Genomic DNA, 24,146 nt, shown 5'->3' with positions numbered 1-24,146 from the left:
ATCTTTCACTACAAAATGCACTGAGGTTTCTACAGGAATTCTCCTTTAGGTTCTTCCTACAATACAGACTAGCCAAAACACATTATCAGGATCCTTCGCATTCTTCCTAAGCAATGACACATGGAAAACATCATGGATTTTCATTGTTGGAGGCAATGCAAGTCGATAGGCTACTAGTCCAATCATCTCAAGAATCTTGAAAGGCCTACAATACGGAGGTGACATCTTGGCACATGATCCAATCCTCAATGATCTCTTCTTGGGCTTGATGTGCAAGCACACTTATTCCCCACCCTGAAACTCCTTAAACACCTTGTGTTGATCTGCATAACTCTTTTTCCTATCATGTGCTACCTTTAGATTCTTCTTGATAACTTGCATTTCCCGTTTCATCTTTGTTAACATGTCTAGTCTAATCAATACCATGTTCACTACATCACTCCAACTGATAGGAGTATTAAAACTCCGCCCATAAAGTGCCTCAAATGGAATAATCTTCAAAGATTCCCAATACCCATTATTATACGCAAACTCAACCAGTGGGAGGTACTCTTCCCTCTTCCTATGTTGGTGCATAACATACATTCTCAACATGTTCTCAAGAATCTTCTTGACCCTCTTTGTCTGACCATCTGTCTATGGGTGATAAGTTGTACTGAAATCCAACTTTATACCTAGACCTGTAAACAACTCCTTCCAAAACCTAGAAGTGAAATAGACATCTTTGTCTAACACAATCTTCCTAAGAATACCATGTAACCTCACTATCTCCCTAATGAAGACTTGAGCTACCTCACTAGCTAAATTCGCAGACTTAATTGGAATGAAATGATCCACCTTGGTCAACTATTAAACCACAACCACAATAGAATCATGTTGTCTAGATTACCTCGGCAAACTTATAATGAAGTCCATGGAAATGACCTCCCATTTCCACTCTGGAATTGGAATCGGCTGCAATAAACCACATGGATGCTTACACTCTACTTTTACCTATTGACAATCTAAGCATCTCGCAACAAACTCAGCCACCTCTTTCTTCAAGTTCAACCAATGGTAGAACTTCTTAACTGTTGTCAATGTCTTTTGGTATCCTGGGTGACCTGAATATGACTTAACATGAAATTCCCACAAGATAAGCTTCTTGAGCTTGTTGTTGTCTAGCACAAAGATCATGTCCCTAAATCTAACCAAACCATATCATGTCATGGGATGATAATCAACACCTTGTTCACATGTACCCTGTTTTTGTAACCTGTGCTTAAGATGTTGATACTTGTCATCCTATTGTCCTACCTGCAAGATCTGATCTTGTAAATCTGTCCCATATGAACTCATAGTTGCAATGTGATTTACCTGCACTCTTTTGCTAAGAGCATCTACAACCCTGCTCCCTTTACCCTTAAAGTGCCTGATATCAAAGTCAAGCCCAATAAGCGTGGCCAACCACCTAGCTTTCCAGAATTCAGACTAGGTTGGTCCAACAAGTACCTTAACCCACTGTGATCACTCGTCAAAATGAACCTCCTGCCAAGAAGATAGTGTCTCCACATCTTCAATGTATGAATGATAGCTGCTAATTCAAGATCATGTGGCACTTAGTTATGCTCGTGTTCATTCAATTTCCTTGACTCGTAGCATACTACATGTCCTTCCTACATCAGAACTCCACCAAGTCCTCTTTTGCAAACATTTGTACATACGACAAAATATTTATATGGATCTTCAATCTTCAAGACAAGAGAATTTGTATGCAACTGCTTCAACTACTCAAAACTTGTTGCACACTCCTTTATCCATTCAAATTTATTTCCTTTTCACTACAAATATGTAATAGGATAAGAGATCCGCGAGAAGTTCCTGATGAACTGCATGCATTAACCTGCTAATCCCATAAATGATCTGACCTCATCCACATTCCTAGGTGTTGCCCATTCCATAATAGCTCTAGTATTTTACGGGTCCACTGTTATACCTTCCTTTGAAACCACATGCCCCAAATAATGAACCTTTGTCTGAAATAAAATGCATTTACTAAGTTTGGCATACAATTGATGCTCTCTCAATCGTCTTAACACTATTGTCAGATTTCCACATGCTCTTCCTCATTCTTAGAATATATAAATATGTCATCAATTAATACAATCACAAACTTGTCCACATAAGGACGCATCACACTATTCATCAAACTCATGAAAGTAGTTGGAGCATTTGTCAAACCAACTACAAAAAACTCATAATGCCCATACCTGATTGAGAAATAAATCTTATAGATATCCTCCTCTTTGATGTGTACCTAATGATACATTGATCTCAAACCAATCTTCGAGAACATTGTTTCTCCCTTCAACTGATCAAACACGTCATCAATTTGTGGCAAAGGATACCTATTCTTAATCATCGCCTTATTCAAATGTTTATAATCAATACACAACCTGAGTGTATCATCCTTCTTCTTCACAAACAATATTGGTGCACCCCAAGGTGACACACTTGGCCTAATGTATCCCTTGTCAAGCATTTCATTCAACTGCAACTTTAGTTCCACTCACTCTGGAGCGCTCATCCTATAAGGTTCCTTTGATGTTGGTGTTGCTCTTGGCATCAACTTAATAGAAAAGTCCACTTCCCTGTGTGGAAGTAACTCTGAAATATTTGCTGGAAATACATTGTGAAACTGCTGCAAAACCGGATAACTCTTCAAAACTTCCACATCCTCAACATCCTTCCCTTTGTCACTAGAAATATGAACTACAAACAATACACATCCTTTCTTTCTACTGTGCTTTTTTGCATAGTTGTAACCATTCTCACTAATGTAGGCTTCTTATTACCCTGCAAGATTCTCTTCCCTCTGTCATCATCCAAGCACTCAATAGCCTTATCATAGCAATCCACCTTAGTCTTGTGAATGTACAATCAATCCATACCCAACATCATATTGTATGATCGCAACGGAAGTACATTTAGATGCACTGATGTTGACATACCGTTCAACTCAAATGCACAAGATCTTGCCCAATGATGAACTCTTTTCTTAGTACTTGTAGCCAACTGCACTAACCAAGACTCTGCATGCAATTATTTATTCTAATGACACTTATCCACCAGGTCAGGACTGATATAACTATATTTATATCTAGGGTCATTCAAAATAGAAACAACTTTATCGCAACGCTTACCTTCCATCTCTATAATAGATGCCTAATGATCAACCTGCCTATTATCCAATGTTGCATAAATCCGACGAATACTTTGTCCAACATCCCCAACTGTCTATGCCTCCTAAGCACTTTAGATCTGCAGTCTTCCACCCTGATGTTGTGGACAATCTATCCTACGATGATCCTTGCCACAAGCCTAACACTGTAAAGGCTTCCTACCATCACCCTTATTCTTCTCCTCATGTTGAAATCCTTATCCTTTTTTAGTTGCATTGCACTTGTTGTGCGGTCTCATATTCTCCTTGTCATTTGTATTCTTTGGTTTTCCTCTCTTCTTAACCCACTTTCCCCTATTCTTATCATTACTCCCCCAATCTTGTTTAGACTCACTCTTAAGCTTCAATTTCTCGTAACGATGTTTCAACTTTTTTATGGCTTCCTCCAACGATCTAGGCTCATCAAACTCAATCATGTCTTTGAATGACACTGGCAACCCACTAATGAATCTTTGAATTTTTGCTTTCTCCTCCTCATTGGTCATAGATCCCATCTTCAACTCATAGAACTCCTTTTACCTGTCATCATAGTATATTTCAGATAAATACTTCTTTCTGAAAAGTCTCTCGAACTCACTCCAAGCCAGCTTCTCTTCCCAAATGCCTTTGACATTCTTCACATCTTCCCACCAAATGTATGTTTTTCCTTTAAGACTGAAAGTATCTATCCTCAGTTTCATATTCTCTTAGTAGTCATTTAATTTGAAGAACTTATTCATCCCAAGCATCCAAGTTTCTGCATCTTGTGACTTCTTCATTTCTCCATCAAATGTAGGAGGATTTACTTTCTTGAATTCATTTGGCAAGTACTGCTTCTCACTCCTCTTATACAGATGGTGACGGTGATGACGTTGTTGTCTCTCTGAACCAGAACTAGATTGAAATCCAGTATCATTACCCGTCCTATTAAGTGTATTGAAGAACCTACCATCTCTGATTGCATCATCCCTCTCAAACTTGTATCCCAACTGAGACCTACAGCCATATGCCCCATTGGTCCTTTCCTCCTGTCCATGACTGATCCTAAGTGGTCCTTTCCTCTACAAATCTAATAGACTCTGAAGGATCATTGCATTAACCTCTATTTGTTTCTCTTGTGCCTATCAAGTCTTTCCTATGAATGAATTATTTTGTCATTATCCACCTTACAAGTTCTGATCTTTGCCTTCAAACTTCTTAATGTTTCTGCTATGTCAGGGGAGTACTCATCACCATGTTGTTCGTCTAGTCTATAGAAAGATTCACATGAATTGTAGTCCACCAGTTTGCTTTTCATCTTTGATCCTCTACTTTCTGCAAACATACCATGTCATATAAACCAAACATAAACAAAATCAACATACCTCAGTGAAGTTCAGGGGATGTTATCTCGTCTACATAGTCAATCCATATTAGCACAACGTATGTATATATAATGAAATCAACATATACATCATCTCAGCATCAACATCATCAACCTCTACATGACAACACTACTTACAACAATGAAAATCACAATTCATGTATAAAGAACAGATATACAACTGAAATACATGCATGACAAACACATTCCACCCATCCAGTCCAAGTGTTGAACCTGGGAGCTTTGATACCATTATGTAACCATCCCCCCCATATCTACCCAGTTTCACATGCCTACTAGGGTAAACATGAGAGGAGAAGCCAATATGACATAACCCGACCTCCTAGGTTCCATCAAGGAAGTGGGGTCGACCATGAAATACAAACTGATAACTAGTAACATTCTACATGAGCTACAGGTCACTTAGAGGCTGAGTAACACCCCGGGTGGCCAAAACCTGAGTTGGACACCCTTTTCTCTGACCTGGGTCCCCAATCACACTCACAACAAGCCCTCGATGTAGTAGGAAGCCTCCAACCACATGCAAAAGGTTGCATCCATGCGATTGCAACCAAAATTTTCCAGTTCAGAGGTAGTGGTCCCAGATTCTAAGCCACCATTTAAGGCTAGCCTCCAGACCACTGCCCAAAACTTAGTGAGACTTTCCAGAATGATAAAAGACATCAGGACAAAGTTATTCATACAAAATTTTATCAAGGACTTAACCTAACCAGGCCTAACCATGACAGTCATTTCGCCAAACATGTTGAAGACATGTAATCTATAGGTCATGAATGCATATTTAAACATATGGGTCTGATACTTATCCGAAAATCGTCAAGAGGGTCTAATTCCATCCCATAATAGTTGCAATAACACCTATTAGCTCATGCATTCATTAACCTTTCATCAACAAGAAAAACATATCAAGAGCCATAGCTAGAACTTATTATGAAACCATACTTATAACTAGCATATAACCAGAATAATAACCATGATATAACAACCATAAAAGTCTCATAATAATAATTACAATTACTCATGAAACACAAGAGGAGAAGATCTCTTATTAACATATGCAAAATCTAACCAAGTCAAGGACTTCCATGTACCACCCAACCATATATTGGGTTGAACCAAATATCTCTTTCATCCAATCACCCCCACACTATATTCCAAGCGTGAATGTGGGATCTCATGGAATAAACCAAACAAAACCAAACCAAGGCTTCCAGAGGTCAAACTACTTCAACCCTCAACTAGTGATTCCACCTCATAGCCAGACATCACTAACACCAACCAAATCGATCTTTATCCAAGTTGTCCAGGGCTCTAGGAAGTAGTAACTCAACCCACAAGCTTCTAGGGCTCCAGAGCATTTGTCCAGGATGGCTCCGGGACTAGTAACTCAACCCACCAAGAGATATAGATTTTTTATCTAACCTAGGCTCCAAGACTGGTAACTCAACCCAAATTGTTCTAGGGCTTCCAAAGCGTTTGTTCCAACCCACAACCATGAGGAATCACAAGCAACAACTAGAAAACAAATCAATCGAAAAAACCACAACGTCATGGCTATCCAGGAAATGGAAAGGCTATGCAAATTCATTTGTCAATCTAGGCAATCCTCCATGCTAATGACAGATCATAACCAAATAGTAACATGCATACACCATGCATCCATAAATCAGCAAGGAAATCACACATGCAACCTGTTACCTGTAAAGCGATCCAGTTGTAGTTGTTGATCCACCTGTTCCCTTGCACTTTCCCACTTTCATTTTCCTTATTTCTCCAAATCCAATGAAAACTAGAGTGCTCCAACAATAGTCCAAAATTTCTTTAAGTGTGCAAGAGTATAAGAGAGAGAGAATAGAAAAGAGCTTCAAGCTAAAATTGACAAAAGCTAGCAACTGGTCCTCAGAATCCTTTTTATCATTGAACCCTTTATTTTCTTCGTTTTTCCTCAATTTTCCTTCAATTTCCTCCTCATGCAACTTTGTGACCTTTCATCTCCCTTTTATCCTATTTTCCATTATTTTCATAAATAAATGCCAACTAATGCCACTTTTCCAATTCCCATAGCCTTTTATTAATCAACAGTGATCCCCATCAATATGTTTTTTCCCAACATTCAGCTTGGAATACATGTCCCATGACATTGGCCTTATTTTTATTTATTTATATAGGAAATCAATGAGGGGTTGTTACAACTTGTAGCATCTAAGTGTATTTAATCATTTGTCTCTCCAACTTTCCCTCTTCAACTTTTAGATTCAAAAATTTTCCCCTTGAATTGTTTACTTTAACATTGCAAATTGTTTCCCATCTTTCAATTCAAAAGCGAGCCTTCACCATAAATTGTATACACAAATCCTACACTCGTAAGTGAAATGACGGTCTAATATTATTTTCATCATTCAATAATATATTTGTAGAAATCGTGTAACCAAAAAAAATATGGTACGTGATTGATGACATTTGATCTTTGAACTTATGGAATGACTAATGAACCCAATAAACTTGAACAAAATCAAACCTTCACTCACATAGATGTGGTAATATATTGGGCATTGAATAACTTTTAAATTTTTACCAACAAAGCAAAACATACAAAATGAAGTTTTAACAAATAAGCAATCCAATCTACCAATTATCCAACCAATAAGTTAAATTGCAACCAATAAGTTAAATTGCAACATCATATAAAGGTGCACATAATCTAAGGAAATATGTGACATTTTATATCTAGTTTGTTCATATTCAATCTAATATGGAGATTTAGAGGAAGGGCAAGGGATTGAGGCATAAAATATGATCCATTATGATTGTTGGTATTTTGTGTGTGCCACCTTGTTGAGCAATATAATCATATATATGCTATACACTAATTTAACTTTGAATATTTTTAATACCATAAGTGTGTTGGGTTTGAGATTGATCATAACTCTTAAAAAAGGAAGTTGTATAATAAATATGCAAGGACATCTTTATTGCCTTCATTACTTCCAAAACTTGTTACGTCGAAGGCGTTTTTCACTGCAGGCTTTGGATGTGCAAATACTGTTAACCACAGCTAATGAATGAGCTTAATTTTCAACACAACATTACAAGACTCCAAAGCCTCCAAAGAACTGAGATTTGTTTTTGGCAAAACAACCCAACTCCCACATTAGGTTATCATCTCCCTGCAATACTGAAGGTACACCTTCCTCGTGATGGAATAGGGTAGTATTCTCAGCGCCAATTGCAGGTCGCAAATATTCGATGAACGCCTTTTCTCTGTCGTCACTAGAAGATCCGGGATTCGAACCCCTGACATCTTCTACAAACATCGAGGGCCCATGGACGCCAAAGTCAAAAAGAATTTGTCGATTAGAGTTGTCAATGATTTTCTCGTTCGGCTCTACCTGATTCGTCGATGCCAATAACACTTCTTCTTTCGAACAAATCTGACCAGGTTCGAAACTCTGTGCTGCCTCAGCGACTCGCTCGGGTTCCACAATGCCCTTGCCTTCGTTATTTTCTGCTGGAAGCTTGTTCTGTTGAGCGGATGACGAGCTGTCGGCGATGGCCTGATGGGTCACAGGGTCTGTTCCCATGTGCCTCAGCTTCTTCTTGATGTGGGTGTTCCAGTGATTCTTTATCTCGTTATCAGTGTGACCCGACAAATACCCTGTTATCTTTGCCCATGTTTGTTGTGGAGCTCCATAATAAGCTGCTCCTCCATATCTGATAACTCTCCCCGCTTCAAATCAGGACGAAGATAATTTGTCCATCTGAGCCAGCAGCTCTTACCGCATCTCAACAGACCAGCAAGCTTTGGAACGATGTTCCAACAGCAGTGGCCATTGTTGAGAATGAAATCAACGAGCTTCTTGTCTATCAATGCCTGAAACATGAGATTCTCTTTCGAGGAATATAAATACCTCGGAGTTGACTTCAACAAAAATCTAAGCTGGAATGGTTGTAGAAAGAAAAGAACTTTAGGGGGTTGGAAAGCATTTTATGCTTTTCAAAATAGGTGTAGAGAGGCAGAGTTATGGGACTGGAAGACCACTCAAACTCTTTTTGGGCTTCTAGTGATTCCAGTGATTCTATATGGTTGTGAACTGTGGGCTAGCAGTACTTCCGACATGCAGTGGAGACAAATTGAGAAAATTCAGAAGCGTTTGATTACAAACAAATTTAAGATTAAAAGTGCAGTGCCTTATGATATCTTGTTAAGTGAAACAGGGGCTGCTCCTATTGAAGCAATTGCTATGGTGCGAGTCATAAGTTATTTAAAAAAAATTGAGCAAATGGAAGAGGGTAGATGGCCTAAGGTTGTCTTTAATGATAGATTGTGCAAGAGCAAAAAAACTTGGATGCAACAAAATAACAAATGGTTTAGTAAATGGGATATTTGCTTGAACGCGTGCCCCATAAACAGCAAAGAGATAAAAGCTTTTGTTATGGAAAAGTTCCACAAACGTACTTGGGAGAAGGAGCTAGGAAGAAAGAAAAATTACTATATTGAAGTGTTTAATTCCACTCATAATCATCAACCAAAAGCATACATAGAGGCCAATATCTCTTAGAGAGCCAAAATTCTTATTGCTCAGTTAAGGACTAATTCTCATCAACTCCGTTGTGAAATAGGGCGCTGGAAAAGGCCAAAGGAAGTGTGGGAGGAAAGGGTATGCATTTTTTGTTCTTCCGAAAAAGTGGAAACAGAAAAACATTTCATTTTAGAATGTGAGGCCTTCAAAGACAACAGGGAAAGTTATGCAGATACGCTGGCAGCTAGCTCTTGGGATAATCTATTTAACGAGGGGTTTGTCGAGAAGACGGGAGCATTTATTGTGAAGCTTCACAAAAAAAGGGCCGAATACATCAAGCAGATGAAAAAGCAATCTGTCCTATAGGTTATCTTTAGCCTCGTGAACGTTAAAATAATTTCTTCTTCTTTTTCTATTCGTTGCTTAACCGATCAAGTTTATTAATGATTTAATAAATGGAGTATGAAATTTGTCTCAATTATTTCTGTTTTTGTACTTAAAATGGGCGGGTCTGGAGAGTGCACATTGATAGCATGGAGTAATCTTTTGTAGCTACTGCCCCAGGGGTTTTTGGAGCCGATGTTTTCAGGATCTGACCAGAATAATGGTTTAGGGTTTTTTCTGTTAAAGAATACACCTATCCGTTAAGTATTTGATGGTCTTAACCTCACTTCATTAAGTCGGGCGTAATATTACCAGTGGCATGTATTTAGTTATTATGTATTTGTTTAAATCTTCTATTCCTGCATATTTGTTGTTCCCCAGAGCCCATCCATATGGAGATTGGTTTTGATGCCACTTCAAATTTATATTTTTTTTATGGATTTTGTAATCCAATATTTGCATATCTGTCTTTTCTGGTTGGCTTCATGTCTCTTATCGTTCACTTCTTATTCCTTTTTTTTCTATTACTAATATATTACTTTTAAAAAATATTAAAAACATAAATAAAAAGAGACGAATAACGGCTTTCTGAAATATGATAGAGAGGTTTCTCAAACAGGTATGATAGAGAGGTTTCTCAAACAGGTATTAGACCGGATGTTTCTACATTCATGTTGAATGTTATTTTTTGGTGTTTTTTGTGGTAGTTTATTATATGTTTTTATTTTTCTGGTCAAGGCTATTTTTGTTGGAGTTAGACTTAACTGGAAGCAGTGACCATCTTCATAATTCTTTTTTGATGGAGAGTCATTAAATTGGAGTTAGACTTAACTGGAAGCAGTGACCATCTTCATAATTCTTTTTTGATGGAGAGTCATTAAATTTATAAGCTTGTCTTTCTGCTTTTAGAAATATCATTGAGAGATATCAACCCCTCTCCCCTTGACGCCCATAAGTTACTGAGGACAAGCGATTTCATTCATGTTATTGAGTCGTTCATGGACTCTACCCAACCTTAATCCTAGTATACAATCTTATTTTCGTGTCAAGGGTGGCCCTTCGCTTGCCACTAGTTCAATGTTTCAGCAGAGCCAACAGAAAAAACGAATAAAAAATAAATGGCTCTTTTATTCCTTCGACATTCCTTTATACCTCTCGATACAATTGCTAATATAACTTATTTAACATACATAATTTAAAATTAAATTTAAATCCTAATATCCTCTTTCCACCCAAAAAAAATATTACAATATAATATAACAATTAACCTTACAAAATATTTTACCACTTTACTCATTCACCGAACAAACAAAGCTGGAAAGATATTTTCAATCTCAACTAAGCACTCTTCAAAGGTACAAACAAAGCTAGAAAGATATTCTCAATCTCAACAGAGCACTCTTTAAAGGTTGAAGGCAATAAGGGAAATAATAATCATTATACAACTTTCCTTATTCAAGGAAAGCAAAGTAAGAGACATATTTTCAATCTCTATTAAGGACTCCTCGAAGGTTAAATGCAATAAGAGGAATAGTAAACTTGAATTACATAATAAATAAATGTTATTATGATTTTAAATCTAGGCCACGCGCTAAGGAATTTTCTAAAACCACTTTAGAAAAAATGGCTTTTGAATAACCGTTCACATGCCATGGGAATAATTGAAATATTTATTTAGTTCAAACTCACAGCAATTGAAATATTTATTTAGTTCAAACTCACAACCGTTGTTGGTTTAATGACTATTTTTGAAAATCTTAAAATTTCATGTAAATTGTTTTTTGAGGTAATTTTTTTTTTTTTTTCCGAAGGTGGCAAAACCTATCAAACTCAGGTGTCAAACCAACAGTGAGGACAGCCATCTCTAGCTGCTATCCGCGAATGTCGGTTTGACTCATCACTGTTATCAAGGAAAACCACGCCACCTGTAATAACCCGCTGGTGGTCTGTAAGGGAGCAGGCTTTCACTCCTGCCAGATGCCTCTGGGTCTTGGGCCGTTAACCTGTTTCCTTACGTCCGAGGAAGACGAGCTCTTAGCCAAGCAGATGCCTCTGGGTCTTGGGCCGTTAACCTGTTTCCTTACGTCCGAGGAAGACGAGCTCTTAGCCAAGCAGAAGCAGTTTTACGGCATACTCCAGGCCGAGTTTTTTGAGGTAATGTATATGCACATTTAAGAATAATAATAATGGTGGCGCCATAAACAAAAAAAAAAATAAACGCAAAGATGCTTTAATTTCTTTTGTAAACTAAAAGCAGATACTAATTTCTTTTGTAAACCAAAAGCAGATACTCTAATAATATATGTGTAGCATCTTTACCTTTAAAGGTATCCCATGAGTGGATATAAATCTCATTTATATTTATATTTTATTGTACTTTTACAATAATTTATTTTATTTTATTTATATTTTATTGACCTATGGAATTTATGTGGAATATAATCTATTTAAGGGGAAATTAAACTAGCTTAGATCTATTTTTGTTTGATGTGATATTTTGATATATAATAACTACAAAAAATGATGGGGTTGAATCTATGTAGTTTGTAAAGATAAAACGTTTTTATGGATATGTTCACACTTGGCATTTGTATGGATTTGTTCAGTGGCCCTATGCCTTTTTGTATGTTATGTTTCTATAGTTGAATGGATATGAGTAGAGGCTTTAGAGCTTCCTAGAAGCTATTGGGTGATTTAGGAAGGTGCTTTTAACATGTGTAAGGTTAAATAGGATTGCACAAAGTAAAGAACAATAGTTGCTTCTTCATTCTAATAATTGCTTTAATAATATATGTAATATATTCTCTTAATTTATGTATAAATTTGTGCTATAGAAATAGAGCTCTAATAGGTCTAGAATGGTAAGTTTAGAAGTGAATAAGCTTATTACTATGAAAGTGAGTTGGGTTGAGGGGAAAAGGTGGGAGAAATATTAAGTAAAATGTAATTATTACATTTTTTTTATCTAATATTTATGTCTACCTTCATCCACTTTTTACTAGCTTGCTAGAAATATTGACATACTGTAATATTATATTTTACCCAATATTTCCCATCAATTAGTCCACTTTTAACCTCAAAGAAAATATTGAGTAAAATGTAATATTTAGGTTGGGGGATGATGGGAAATATTAGGTAATTTGTAATAATATTACATTTTAATTGGCAATTCTCTCTGTTTTACTGGGTGAGAGTAGTAATAAATATTGGGTAAAATATAATACTATTATATTTTATCCAAGATTTCCTCTCCCCGGATCCACTTTTTATTTAAAAAATCTTTATATTTGAGGTTTATAAGTAAACTTAACTCCTATGTAAACATTTGATCCACTTTTTATTAAAAAAAAAATATTTATATTTGAAGTTCATAAATAAACTTAACTCCTATGTAAACATTTGATCCCACTATAGTAGAGATGTTGTAATGCTCAACATTTTGACCAAGTCAAAATAAATAAATAAAAATATGAAATTAATATAAATAAAATAATAAACATAAATTAATAATTATAGTTATATTTATAACTATAATTAATAATTAAACCAACCTAGATCCATCTTAACCCTGGATCTATCAAGCACCGAGAGGGATCAAATATCTTAAGATACAAACCCTTTTTTAAAGTGAAAAGAGATTTGATCTCTCTTGGTGCTCGATAGATTCGAGGTTAAGATGGATCTAGATTGTTTAAATTAAAATTCATCTCATCTTAGTTATTTATAGATATTGTTAATACCACATCATTATGATGAGACTTATGTAAAGAAATGTTGCAAAATATTGATATACAAGTGTGTAGGGAATGTCTTTACATCATTTGCAAAAATATCAAATATAAGCTTTCCTTAAAAGCATCACCATTGTTAGGAATTGCTAGTTGTAACTTGAATTTCTAATGCTTTATCCATCTTTATTTTTTATGAAGGTTTATTCCAGCATGGTAGGGATCCCTAGTTGTAAGGGCTTTGCATTGTTATTGCTTAATCAACCATGGTAATTTTCAATTGAAAGACAATTTTTTTTTATTGTTTTCTAATTATTTTTGCTAAATTATTTATACTACTATAGCACGCATCGGGTTTACATATGGGATGTAGTAATTTGGGGGCCTTTTAAATAAAACACGACACAACTAATAATGTCAATATTGTGTTAAAGTATGGAACCATGGGTTTAGAGTAGGCCGTAGGTCAGCAATCTCATTTTTTACAAATTTATATTACAATATTGTGTGCAATCTTGAATTTAACAAATCATGATATTACATGTTTATGTATTATGTCTCCGTTACACTTTAAATTATTTCATTGGGAGTGGTTGGGTTTTAAAATAACTATGCACTTTTTTTTTTTGAAATATTGTATGATGTTATAGAGAAGCTTCTATGAATCCCCTAGAAATCAATGTTTTTTTTGTGGTGCCCATTATTTATTTGTAATTTGAAGTTGAATTATTTTCTAAGGGGTTATTAGTTCATTCAATAAAAATAAAAATGTTGTAATAAGACATTGGATCGTTTATGATCTCAAAGCCACTTGGCTCTATTTTGGTGATAATTTGAACATTGTTTAAGCTTCCATAACCCTTACCTTCTCGTTGATTTTTCATGTCACCTATTATAAATCCCGCTCCATTCTCATTTAGGTTTGAGTCCATTTCTATCATTTATTTATTATGTTTCAGAGCTTTGAATCAAAGATGTGCCATACCCTACTTATTCAAGGAGAAGAATGTGGGAATCAAATTGGTGCAAGGTTATGGGAGGTCATGTGTAAAGAGCATGGGATCAACCCCACTTGAATCGACAAATTACCTCGAATCTTCAACTAGTGAGAGTCAACATGTACTACAATGTGGCCAATTATAGAAAAAAAAAATCAAGATTCATTCTAATGGATCCAAAACTTGGGACCATGGACAATGTGAGGGAAGGTCCTTTTGTAAACAAATATTTTGGCCAAACAACTTTGTTTTTTGTCAATCTAAGATAGGGAATAAATTGTTTATGGGTCATTATAATAAAGACGTTAACGTCATTGATCCAGTTCTAGAAAAGTTGACAATAAGACCTTTGTAGAGTTGTTTCAAATATATATTGACTATAAAAAACATAGATGTCTTGTTCCCATTGAGCTAAAATTTAGAAGTGACTATGCATGGCTAAAGCTAAACAAACATACCAGATATAAGGTGTTGCTCATTCCATTGTGATGGAATTTCGAGAGAGTAGTTGGTTCTTAGTTGTAATATTTATTTACACTTCACTTATTTACTTGGGTGGAATATATAAAGTTGTTCCTTAACCTAACCAAGAAGGCTTTTGATATAAGAAACACAAATGGAGTTCTATTTTCTTGGCAAGATTTATGTTCATCATGTTACAAATAACTATGCTAGCTCTCTAGTAATTGGATAAAATTTGTTTTCCTTCTATTTTGACTAGTCTCATTTATCCTCAATATAGTTAATAAATTTTGCTCCAAATATTTTATAACTTCGACAATATGGCACAAATTTGAATGTCTACTCTATGATTTCATAGAAAAAAAAAACTATATCGCTTTTTATTACTCAGAAGAAGAACCTCCTATTTACAAGCATGCTTATATAGGCTCATTTTGCCTAGGTCTAATGTTTAAAATCCAAAATATTTATCCTTTTTAGTATGTTACATTTCTAAAACTTGTTTATTCTATGTGTGACTTCACCGTGATTCTTTAATCTTATGTTTATTGCATGTCAACCATTTCGATGAATTAAAATAATATTAATAATGAGTGATGTAAGAAAAGTGTGTATATTTAGATAAATGTTCGTTAGTTTGGTCACTATAATTTATTTCTTATGTTAGCTTGGAGGCACTTTCATTATCTTATGATATGATGATGTGAAATGGGTACTTTTATACATATTTGTAATATTGATACACACCTTTATAATTTTTTCAGTCTCTTAGGAAGTATAATTATCTTGGGATTTGTGGTTTAGCATAGACCCGAAGTTATAAGTTAAAGTAATTGATTGTGAAATCCTAACAATAGCAAAACCATAGCAATGTTGTTCTTTGACTTCACGGATGACTATAGGTTCTTGTTCAGACCATGTGGCTCTTAGAATATTGTCAATCAAACCCCTTTGTTTTTATCCTACGTGAGATTTCGAACTGTGTGCAAGGTAGGGTCGCCTTTGCTTCCATTGTAACAGAGTCAAAATATGTTTCTCATGTTCTTTTCTCATTCTCCGATGATCGTGAGTTGTTTTGGAATTTCCTTTTCTTATTTGTTTTACTTGATTCATTGTTGGTGTTTTTGGATTCGTCAGTTCCGTGGTGGAATTCTAGGGATCTGTCCATCCATCAATGGTTCTGCAGTCTGTAGGAATGTCAGACACACTGAAAAGTTTAGACTATGGGGTCTTTGGGAACCCGATGATGTTGTTCCCATATTTCACTAGCCTTTCAAATTCCGTAAGAATTTTTCTCGCTTCTCATCGTCTCCCTCTCCCCATTCCTCTGTGTCCCCTCCCCAACACAATACCATTTGTTGCTTCCTCAGTCCACCCCTCCGATAAATGGTCCCTTGTCTAGTGTATCTGAGAGGATCGTGATAGGTGGTTTTAGCATCCCTTTGATACAAAAACTCATAATCGCCTCTCTGGTCTGAAGGAATCGAATAATAGTTCAGTGGAAGTTTGTAGGGGGCTTATCTTTATCCAAGAACCTTCTTAGCAAGTTTTAGCCTAGTCTCTGTCATACGTAGTCCATTCCCCTACCTAAAGAAACCCTCCTATCTCAGACACCAAACGCGTTCATTCAAGGTTGCGGAGACAAGAATCTAGAGAGCGTTGGAGTCAGAAAGCTCTGAAGGTAGGTGAGGTTAAGCCTTCTCTAACTCTGGGAGTTGATGTTAACCTAAACAAAATCTCAAGCTTAGTGCACAAGACTTTGGTAGGGAGAATGTTCTACATCTCCTTTTCCAGGGAAAGCATTCAGGCATGGGTTCAGTCAGCTTGGAAACCCATTATTGGGTACTTCCTGAAAATCAGTCTTTTGGAAAATGATTGGCTTGCTTTCCATTTTCTGCGAGAGGAATAGTTAATCAAAATTTGGTCCAAATCGTGGGTTTTTGGAAAAGGGTTTCTCGGGACTCAAAGATGGCAGGTCAATTTTAACCCTGTTAGCGAGAAACCTCGCCTCAAGTACTTTTGGATCAAGTTTCCACTCGAGCTTTGGACGTGGAATATTTTTGTTAGTATAGCTAATGCTCTCGGAAAGTTCATCTATTTTGATAACAAGTCCTTAGTGGAGTTCAATAAACGTGTTGCTTGGATTTTGGTAAAATTAGATTTGGAGGCCAAATTCCCAAGGGAATTGCTAATTTATTTTGGAAATAAGACTTATATTCAGCCTTTGGAATATTGGAAAACTTCTTTTAGGTGCCTTGGTTGCCACCAAATTGGCCACCTAAGCAACGATTATAGGCGGTCATGTCGAGGAAATGGTTTTGTTCTTCTACATAGAGCATTCCAAGACATGTCAGAATTTCTTCTTGTTCGATCTGGTTTTGTGGTTCCTTCTAGTTCTATAGTCGTTTCTTTTGGGTCGTTTAGTCACACTAATACAAATTGTCATATTTCTTCCAACTCAAAGTCGCAAGGATCAAATTTTGGGCAACTGAAATCAACATTTGATCCCTCTAAACCCACAGGGCTCATCCAGGATGGGAATGCATCATCAAGCTACCCCGACCTTCTCTCCTCATTCGCCTTCTCTACCCAGGTAGCTCCCTTTCATAATTATATGATTTCCTCTCTCTCTCGAAGACATGGCTATGTTGTTGGATGAGTTAAATTAGACCTATGTGTCTAACTATTCTAATTCTATATCAAGGGTCAAAGTTCATAAAACATTTTATAGGTTTTAGGGCTTAACATTGTTAATAATAATCCTCCTTTAACTTTGTTGGCTTTTTTGGCTATCAGTTCGACCCTATGTTTGCACCTGGGTCTTCGACCCTCTCTCGGTAGCTTTTGAATGTTGAAATATATTCCCTTCCACATTTTCATTATCCTCGCTCATATCCCCTTAATAATAATTCCACTCATACTTCCATCCCTAGATGCTAATATTTTCCTTCTAGTTCCTTGAATTTGAGCCCTTTTCCCCCTCAAATTCCATCTTACTCCTCTCTCATCTCTGCTATCTCGTTCCAAGCTTCCGCTCAACTCGCTGCCCCCCCCCCCCCAACCTTTCTATTCCATGTTCCCTTTGCTCTAAACTTATTGTCCCATCCCTTTCTTCATCCTATGATATTCTTAACCCTGTTCTTTTACCGATCCATAATGCATCCTCTTCCCCTCCCCCAATGTCATAATTCTCATTTCTTTCTAAAGCCTTCATCATTATTCACAAGAAGAAGAAAGGACAACAAAAAAAAAATTTGCCATGGAAGTTCCCTCTTGTGGTGGACATAGTAACCCCCCCTCCTGGTCCCTTGGAGCATTGTCGCTCATGAAAGACATCCGAGAACGAAAATATTATCTCTAAACATTAGGGGGCTTGGGGGGAACCATAAATCCCTATCTCTAAGGAGATTTATAGAGTCTCACCGTCCTTCGGTCATTCTTTTTCAAGAAACAAGGGCTTCACGTCCTAAATCTCAGGAATTTTTCTCCAAATTTTGTCTAGGCTGGTGTGTTTGCGAATTAAACATAGATGGATATTCTAGTGGTCTTGTTGTGGTCTCGGAGCCTACCATTGCCTATTTCTTGGCCTTTAATTCCAAAGTCGGAATCATTCTACAAGGTAAGCTCAGGGGAATTTCTAGATCAGTGACAGTGGTAAATTGTTATGTTCCTTATTCTGAAAGGAGGGTTTTTTGGGATACTTTTCATATTAGTGGTCTATTAAGTAATAATAAGCTTATTATGGCATAGTATTTAAACCCTCTCTACAAATGAAGTTTAGGGAATCAAAGTTAGGTTGGATCCCCTTGCAATGTATTTCAATTCTCTCTTTCAAGCAGTGAGGCTTATCGATGTTAGGCTAATTCCTTTGGCCCCTACCTGGAAAAATGAAAGAATTAGTAGTGATGGGATTGTAAAAAGGTTGGATCGTTTCTTGTTTTTTAAGAGCCATATTCCTTGTTTTGGCAGATACAGATCCTATATTAGCGTTGATAGTATCTCAAACCACTTCCTTATTTTTTTGGAGATTAAGGCTCATCATTTATTTAAACCTCGTCCTTTTAAGTTTAATCAAATGCGGCTTAATGATCAGTATTTAAACAAGATGTTAAGATACTTTTGGATTTTTATGGAGGTGTCACATTTTGACTCAGATATGGATTAATTTTCCTATAAGTTAAATAAGTTGAAGAAATTGGTTGTTAGCTGGGAAAGGAAGAAAATGAATCAAGCCTTGAGCTGGATATGGTGGAACATGAAATAGATCTCCTTAATAGATCTTTATTCAAAGGTAATTTCTCCTTGGAAATCAAAGATCACCTACACAATCTGCAGTCAAGGAAGTTGCACATATTAAAGCTAAAAGAAGAAGAATGGAGAATTAAAATTAGGGTCGACTAGATTTCCAAAGGGGATGGCAACACAAAGTTTTTTTCACAAATATGCCTCTTTTAGGAAAGTCAGTGACTCCATTTGGGAATTGAAAGGCTCTAACAGTTTGACTATTGCTGATCCAGATGGTCTAATGCATTTGTAGCCTCTCATTTTTCTTAACTCTTGAAGCAACCTCGAGCTAATAATGTGATGGAACAACTCTAAGTGATTAATATTTTTCCTCGCTTTTTTTTATGAGAAGGCGGTTTCTATTGGTTGACCTCTATAATTCGAAGAATTGGAAGGAGTACTAAAGTCTTGTGCTAAAGATAGGAGCCATGGTCACGATGGTTGGTCTGTTGCATTCTTCAACCATTTTTTTGACCTTCTAGGCAACGATCTCCTGAAAGTAGTTGAGGATTCTAGAGTCAAAGCTAGAGTTAGTAATTCCATTAATGCTTCCTTCCTAGCCTTAATCCCTAAGTCCTCTAAACTTATCTCTTTTGAAAAGTTTCGCCCAATTTCTTTGTGTAATTTTGTATTGAAATTTATTTCTAAAACTATAACTAATCATCTCAAGTAAAAGATGGCTTCTGTAATATCCAAGGAACAATTTGGTTTTCTGTTAATCGTCAAATCTACGAAGCAATTGGAATAACGCAAGAATGCCTTCATTCCATCAAGAATAAGAGGATAAAATCTCTCATTTTCAAATCAAACCTTAAGAAAGCATATGACAAAGTTAACTGCGACTTCCTCAAGATGTTATTAATCCAAATTGGCCTGGATACTTCTGTCACCAAATGGATAATGGCTTGCATTTCTTCAACCTCCTTTGTAGTTTTAATTAATGGCTCTCCAACTTCTTTTTATCCTTGTTCCATAGGGCTTCATTAGGGTTGCACTTTATCCTCTCTTCTCTTCCTTCTGGTTATTGAAGGGCTCAACAGAATTATTTTGAAGGAGAGAATGGAGGGAAGTTTAGAAGGTATGAAGGTCTCAACAAGAATAATTGTTTCCCATTTACTTTTTGTTGATGTGTGTTGATTTTTGGGGATTGCTCCTTGAATAAATGGACTGTCTACAAGATAATTATCTCTATTTTTTGTTTGTCGTAAGGGATGGAGGTGAGCCTTGAAAAACAATTCTTCCTTTCTCATGAGATTGAGGATTCGATCATGGCAAGCATTTTGAATATTTGTCATTGTAAGAAGGAAAACTTGGACTCAGGTTTTAAATACCTCGGATTTTGGCTTAAACCCAATAACTATAGTAAGATCGATCATGGCTTGTTAAGAAGGCTGAAAAAAAATCGATTGTTGGTGCTATAAGTGGCTTTCTCTAGGAGGACTTTTAGTGTTTGTTAAATCAGTACTAGAGAATATCTGAGTTTTATGGACGAGTCTGATAAAAATTATTTCTTTTTTAATCAATATAATCAGACAAATAATGTTTCAGTTCTTGTGGTCAGGTAGGGCAGAGAAAGTCAAAATCCATCTCACAGGTTGGGAAACTATTACGAAGCCAAAAGACTTGGGGGGTTGGGGACTCAAAAGCCTATTTTGGTTTGGGAAAACCCTTACATCCAAGAGCCTATGGGGAGTTCTCGAAGGTAGTGGTTTATGGAGCTCCATCATAAAAGATAATTACATGAAAAATAGACCTATTCATGAGTGGATCCGAAAAACGATAGTCCTTCAACCTCCTTTTTTTTTGGATATGTTGTATGGAAAAGTCTTATGGCCTCCTTTCCTTGGATCCTTAAATGGTTATCATGGAATATTGGTAATTGATACCAGATTTGTCTCGGTAAATATCCCTTTATCATTGGAATTCAATTATATTTCTTATCTCACTCCTTAATTTCCTCTCTTAATTCCAAATGTATATATTTGTTGGTGCAAGCTTTCAGCTCCTTTCCCTTCAATTGCACCAGAGGCCATTGGATCTCATCTGCAGACCTAAGTCTCCATGGTGACCCTGCTTCTGAATGGGACTGTTTTGTTCTTAACTTGTCTCTTAATGATATTAGTTTTTTCTAGGGAAAAGGACACGATTGTGTGGGCTTGGGGGGAATACCTTGAAGGCATATATGTCCATTTAGTGTACTCAGCTATAGAAAATTCCTACTGCCAAGTGGATGTCCTTTAGTAGTACCCCTCCATATGGAAATGGAGTTTTCTTATGAAAAAATAAATAAAAATTGTGGCTAGTCCTCATGAACAAAATTCTAATGTGGGATAATTTATAGAAAAGGGGTTTTCAAGGCCCACACAATTGTTTCCTTTGCAAAAGTGAGCAAGAAAATACAGATCATCTCTTCCTTAGAACCTATTCATGAGTGGATCCGAAAAATGATAGTCCTTCAACCTCCTTTGTTTTTGGATATGTTGTATGGAACAGTCTTATGACCTCCTTTCCTTGGATCTTTAAATGGTTATCATGGAATATTATTAATGGATACCAGATTTGTCTCGGTAAATATCCCTTTATCGTTGGAATTCAATTATATTTCTTATATCACTCCTTAATTTCCTCTCTTAATTCCAAAGGTATATATTTGTTGGTGTAAGCTTTCAGCTCCTTTCCCTTCAATTGCACCAGGGGCCATTGGATCTCATCTGTAGACCTAAGTCTCCATGGTGACCCTGCTTCTGAATGGGACTGTTTTGTTCTTAACTTGTCTCTTAATGATATTAGTTTTTTCTAGGGAAAAGGACAGGATTGTGTGGGCTTGGGGGGAATACTTTGAAGGCATATATGTCCTTTAGTGTACTCAGCTATAGAAAATTCCTACTGCCAAGTAGATGTCCTTTAGTAGTACCCCTCCATATGGAAATGGAGTTTTCTTATGAAAAAATAAATAAAAATTGTGGCTAGTCCCGATGAACAAAATTCTAATGTGGGATAATTTACAGAAAACGGGTTTTCAAGGCCCACACACTTGTTTCCTTTGCAAAAGTGAGAAAGAAAATATAGATCATCTCTTCCTTAGGTGTGAAGTGGAAATATGTTTGTGGATCTCTGTATTAGAAGCTCTCAAAATCAAGTCTTCAAAACAGTTCAATTCCTTTGCAGACTACCTTCATCTCTAGTACTTCAATAAGAGAAATTTCCACTCTCTTTCGATTTTTATAGTCTGGAAAATTTGGGGTGTGAGAAATAAGTCGATCTTTGAAAATTTCGGGCCCAATATGTTATTGACGACTTCCAAATTTATTTCTGTTTGGAGGGAATATCCTTCTAAGTTCAAGGATCATCACAGACGAAATGTTACCAGCCCAACAATAAATATTTACTATCATGTTGCTTTCTTCGATGGTGCAGCTCAATAGGTTAATTGTGTAGGTGGATTTATAACTATCCTTGGTAGAAATCATATCATTAAATCTAGAATGAATTTCGGTTTGGGCACAAATCTGAAAGAATAACTTTTTGTTGCTCGGGATTCAACACTAATAGCAAAATCCTTATCTATCTCTAATTTAATGATCTGAGGGCAATCCAGGATCATCGTAGATTGGCTTTCTGGGAAGTCTAAACTTTAAGTATGGAATCTTCATCATTAGAAGGTCAAGGTGGAGGAGTTGTGCAAAGAGTTTCAATCTATATCTTTCTTTCATGTCTTTAGAGAATTCAACCTTTAGGTGGATTTGTTGTCAAAGAAGGGTCTTCTAATGTAGTCGGGGTTTATTTCTCTAGAAGAATGATTTGCAAGAAATAAGCTTCATGCAAGACTTTATCAGTTGCTTTATTTAACAATGGTTGTGGTGTATTTTGGGTTCTAGTTGTATCTAGATTCTTTTTTGTAAAAGGAGTGGCTCTTTGCCATTGATCTATTGCAATCTTTGGTAGCTCTTTTCTGTGTCATTTTCAGTTTTTGTTGGATCTTTAGTTTTTTTATCTCAAAGTTGTGGCTTTGTAGCTTGATAGGATCATATGATGTTTCGTTGGCATCTTATGCGACATAGAGTCCTAAGGTCTATTTTTTCTAAATGAACTGATGCTTTGTAAATATCTTTGATTCAACAATGAATAACACGATATTGTGTTTAAAAAAAATGTTTAGTATAGGCATGAAGTTATAAGTTAAGAAATTACAATTATCTTATGATTCATATGCGTATGAAGTTACAAATATTATTCGTCATAACTTAATAGGAAAACTTAAAAAATATAATATAATTTATTTTAATAAATGCAATAGAAGTATTTGTTATTTGGGAACATATTCACCCACTCTCACAAATATTAAAGCTCAAATAATCTTCACAAACATGATTTTTTAAAATGATATAGAGGATTGTCAAATTTATTTTTTGGGGACTTGTATTTAAAAATATGTAAAGCATAGTTAGTTGTTTTTTCTGCTGTGGGAAAACTTATAATAATTTAGCTATCAAATCAACAGTGGGGACAAATATCACTAGTTGTTATTCGTGAATGCAGGGTGACCCATCATTGTTGTTCAAGGAAAACCATGCCACCTGGAATCAGTCATTGGTGGTTTGTAAGGGGGCAGGATTTCACTCCTACCAGATGCCTCTGGGCGTTGGGCCATTAATTTATTTCCTTACATTTGAGGAAAATGAACACTTAACCAAGCAAAAAAAAAATTAGGTTACAAACTAGTTGTTATAATCAAAATTATTAATAATGTTCTTTAATTGTTTAATTTTGTAATTTTATTAATTGTGTGTGTGTAACTTTTATATATATATATATATATATATATATATATATATATATATATATATATATATATATATAGATATATATATATATATATATATATATATATATATATATATATATATATATATTTATATATATAGTCTAACTTATAGGTGAAATAACCTTCTTCACCATAATGACGATACAATTTCAAGCAAGAATGTAATTTTTTGTTGTTTAAAATACTTTTTTGAATGCATAAATGGATTCAACACCTTGAAAAAACCTTGGGGCATTCAAATTTTATAGATTAAACAACTGAAACACAAGTTTTTAAAAAACTTTAGACTAAGCCCTTCTCCCACACCCCGCCCCCCAACACACACACATATATGGCGAATTAAGATTATCTTAGGTGGTTGG

At 35.8% G+C, this 24,146-nt stretch overlaps 1 protein-coding gene across 1 annotated transcript in view; it reads right to left on the bottom strand.

Moving 5' to 3' along the window:
- Window positions 1-7,669: 7,669 nt before the first annotated feature.
- Window positions 7,670-24,146, bottom strand: part of LOC149260898 (myb-related protein 315-like) — a 51,380-nt gene continuing 34,903 nt past the window's right edge. Inside the window, exons 3-4 of the mRNA XM_089461408.1 lie at window positions 8,361-8,454; window positions 7,670-8,310 (exon numbers count right to left, since the gene is read on the bottom strand). Coding sequence (XP_089317534.1) covers window positions 7,670-8,310; window positions 8,361-8,454 — 735 coding nt within the window. The remainder of the gene's footprint in view (window positions 8,311-8,360; window positions 8,455-24,146) is intronic.

This window comes from Pinus tabuliformis, chromosome 6 (genome assembly GCF_031772625.1).
Source record: "Pinus tabuliformis cultivar Carrire ecotype Pingquan chromosome 6, CPIR1, whole genome shotgun sequence".
NCBI classification, from domain to species: Eukaryota; Viridiplantae; Streptophyta; class Pinopsida; order Pinales; family Pinaceae; genus Pinus; species Pinus tabuliformis.
This window is presented reverse-complemented; position numbering and strand designations above follow the sequence as displayed.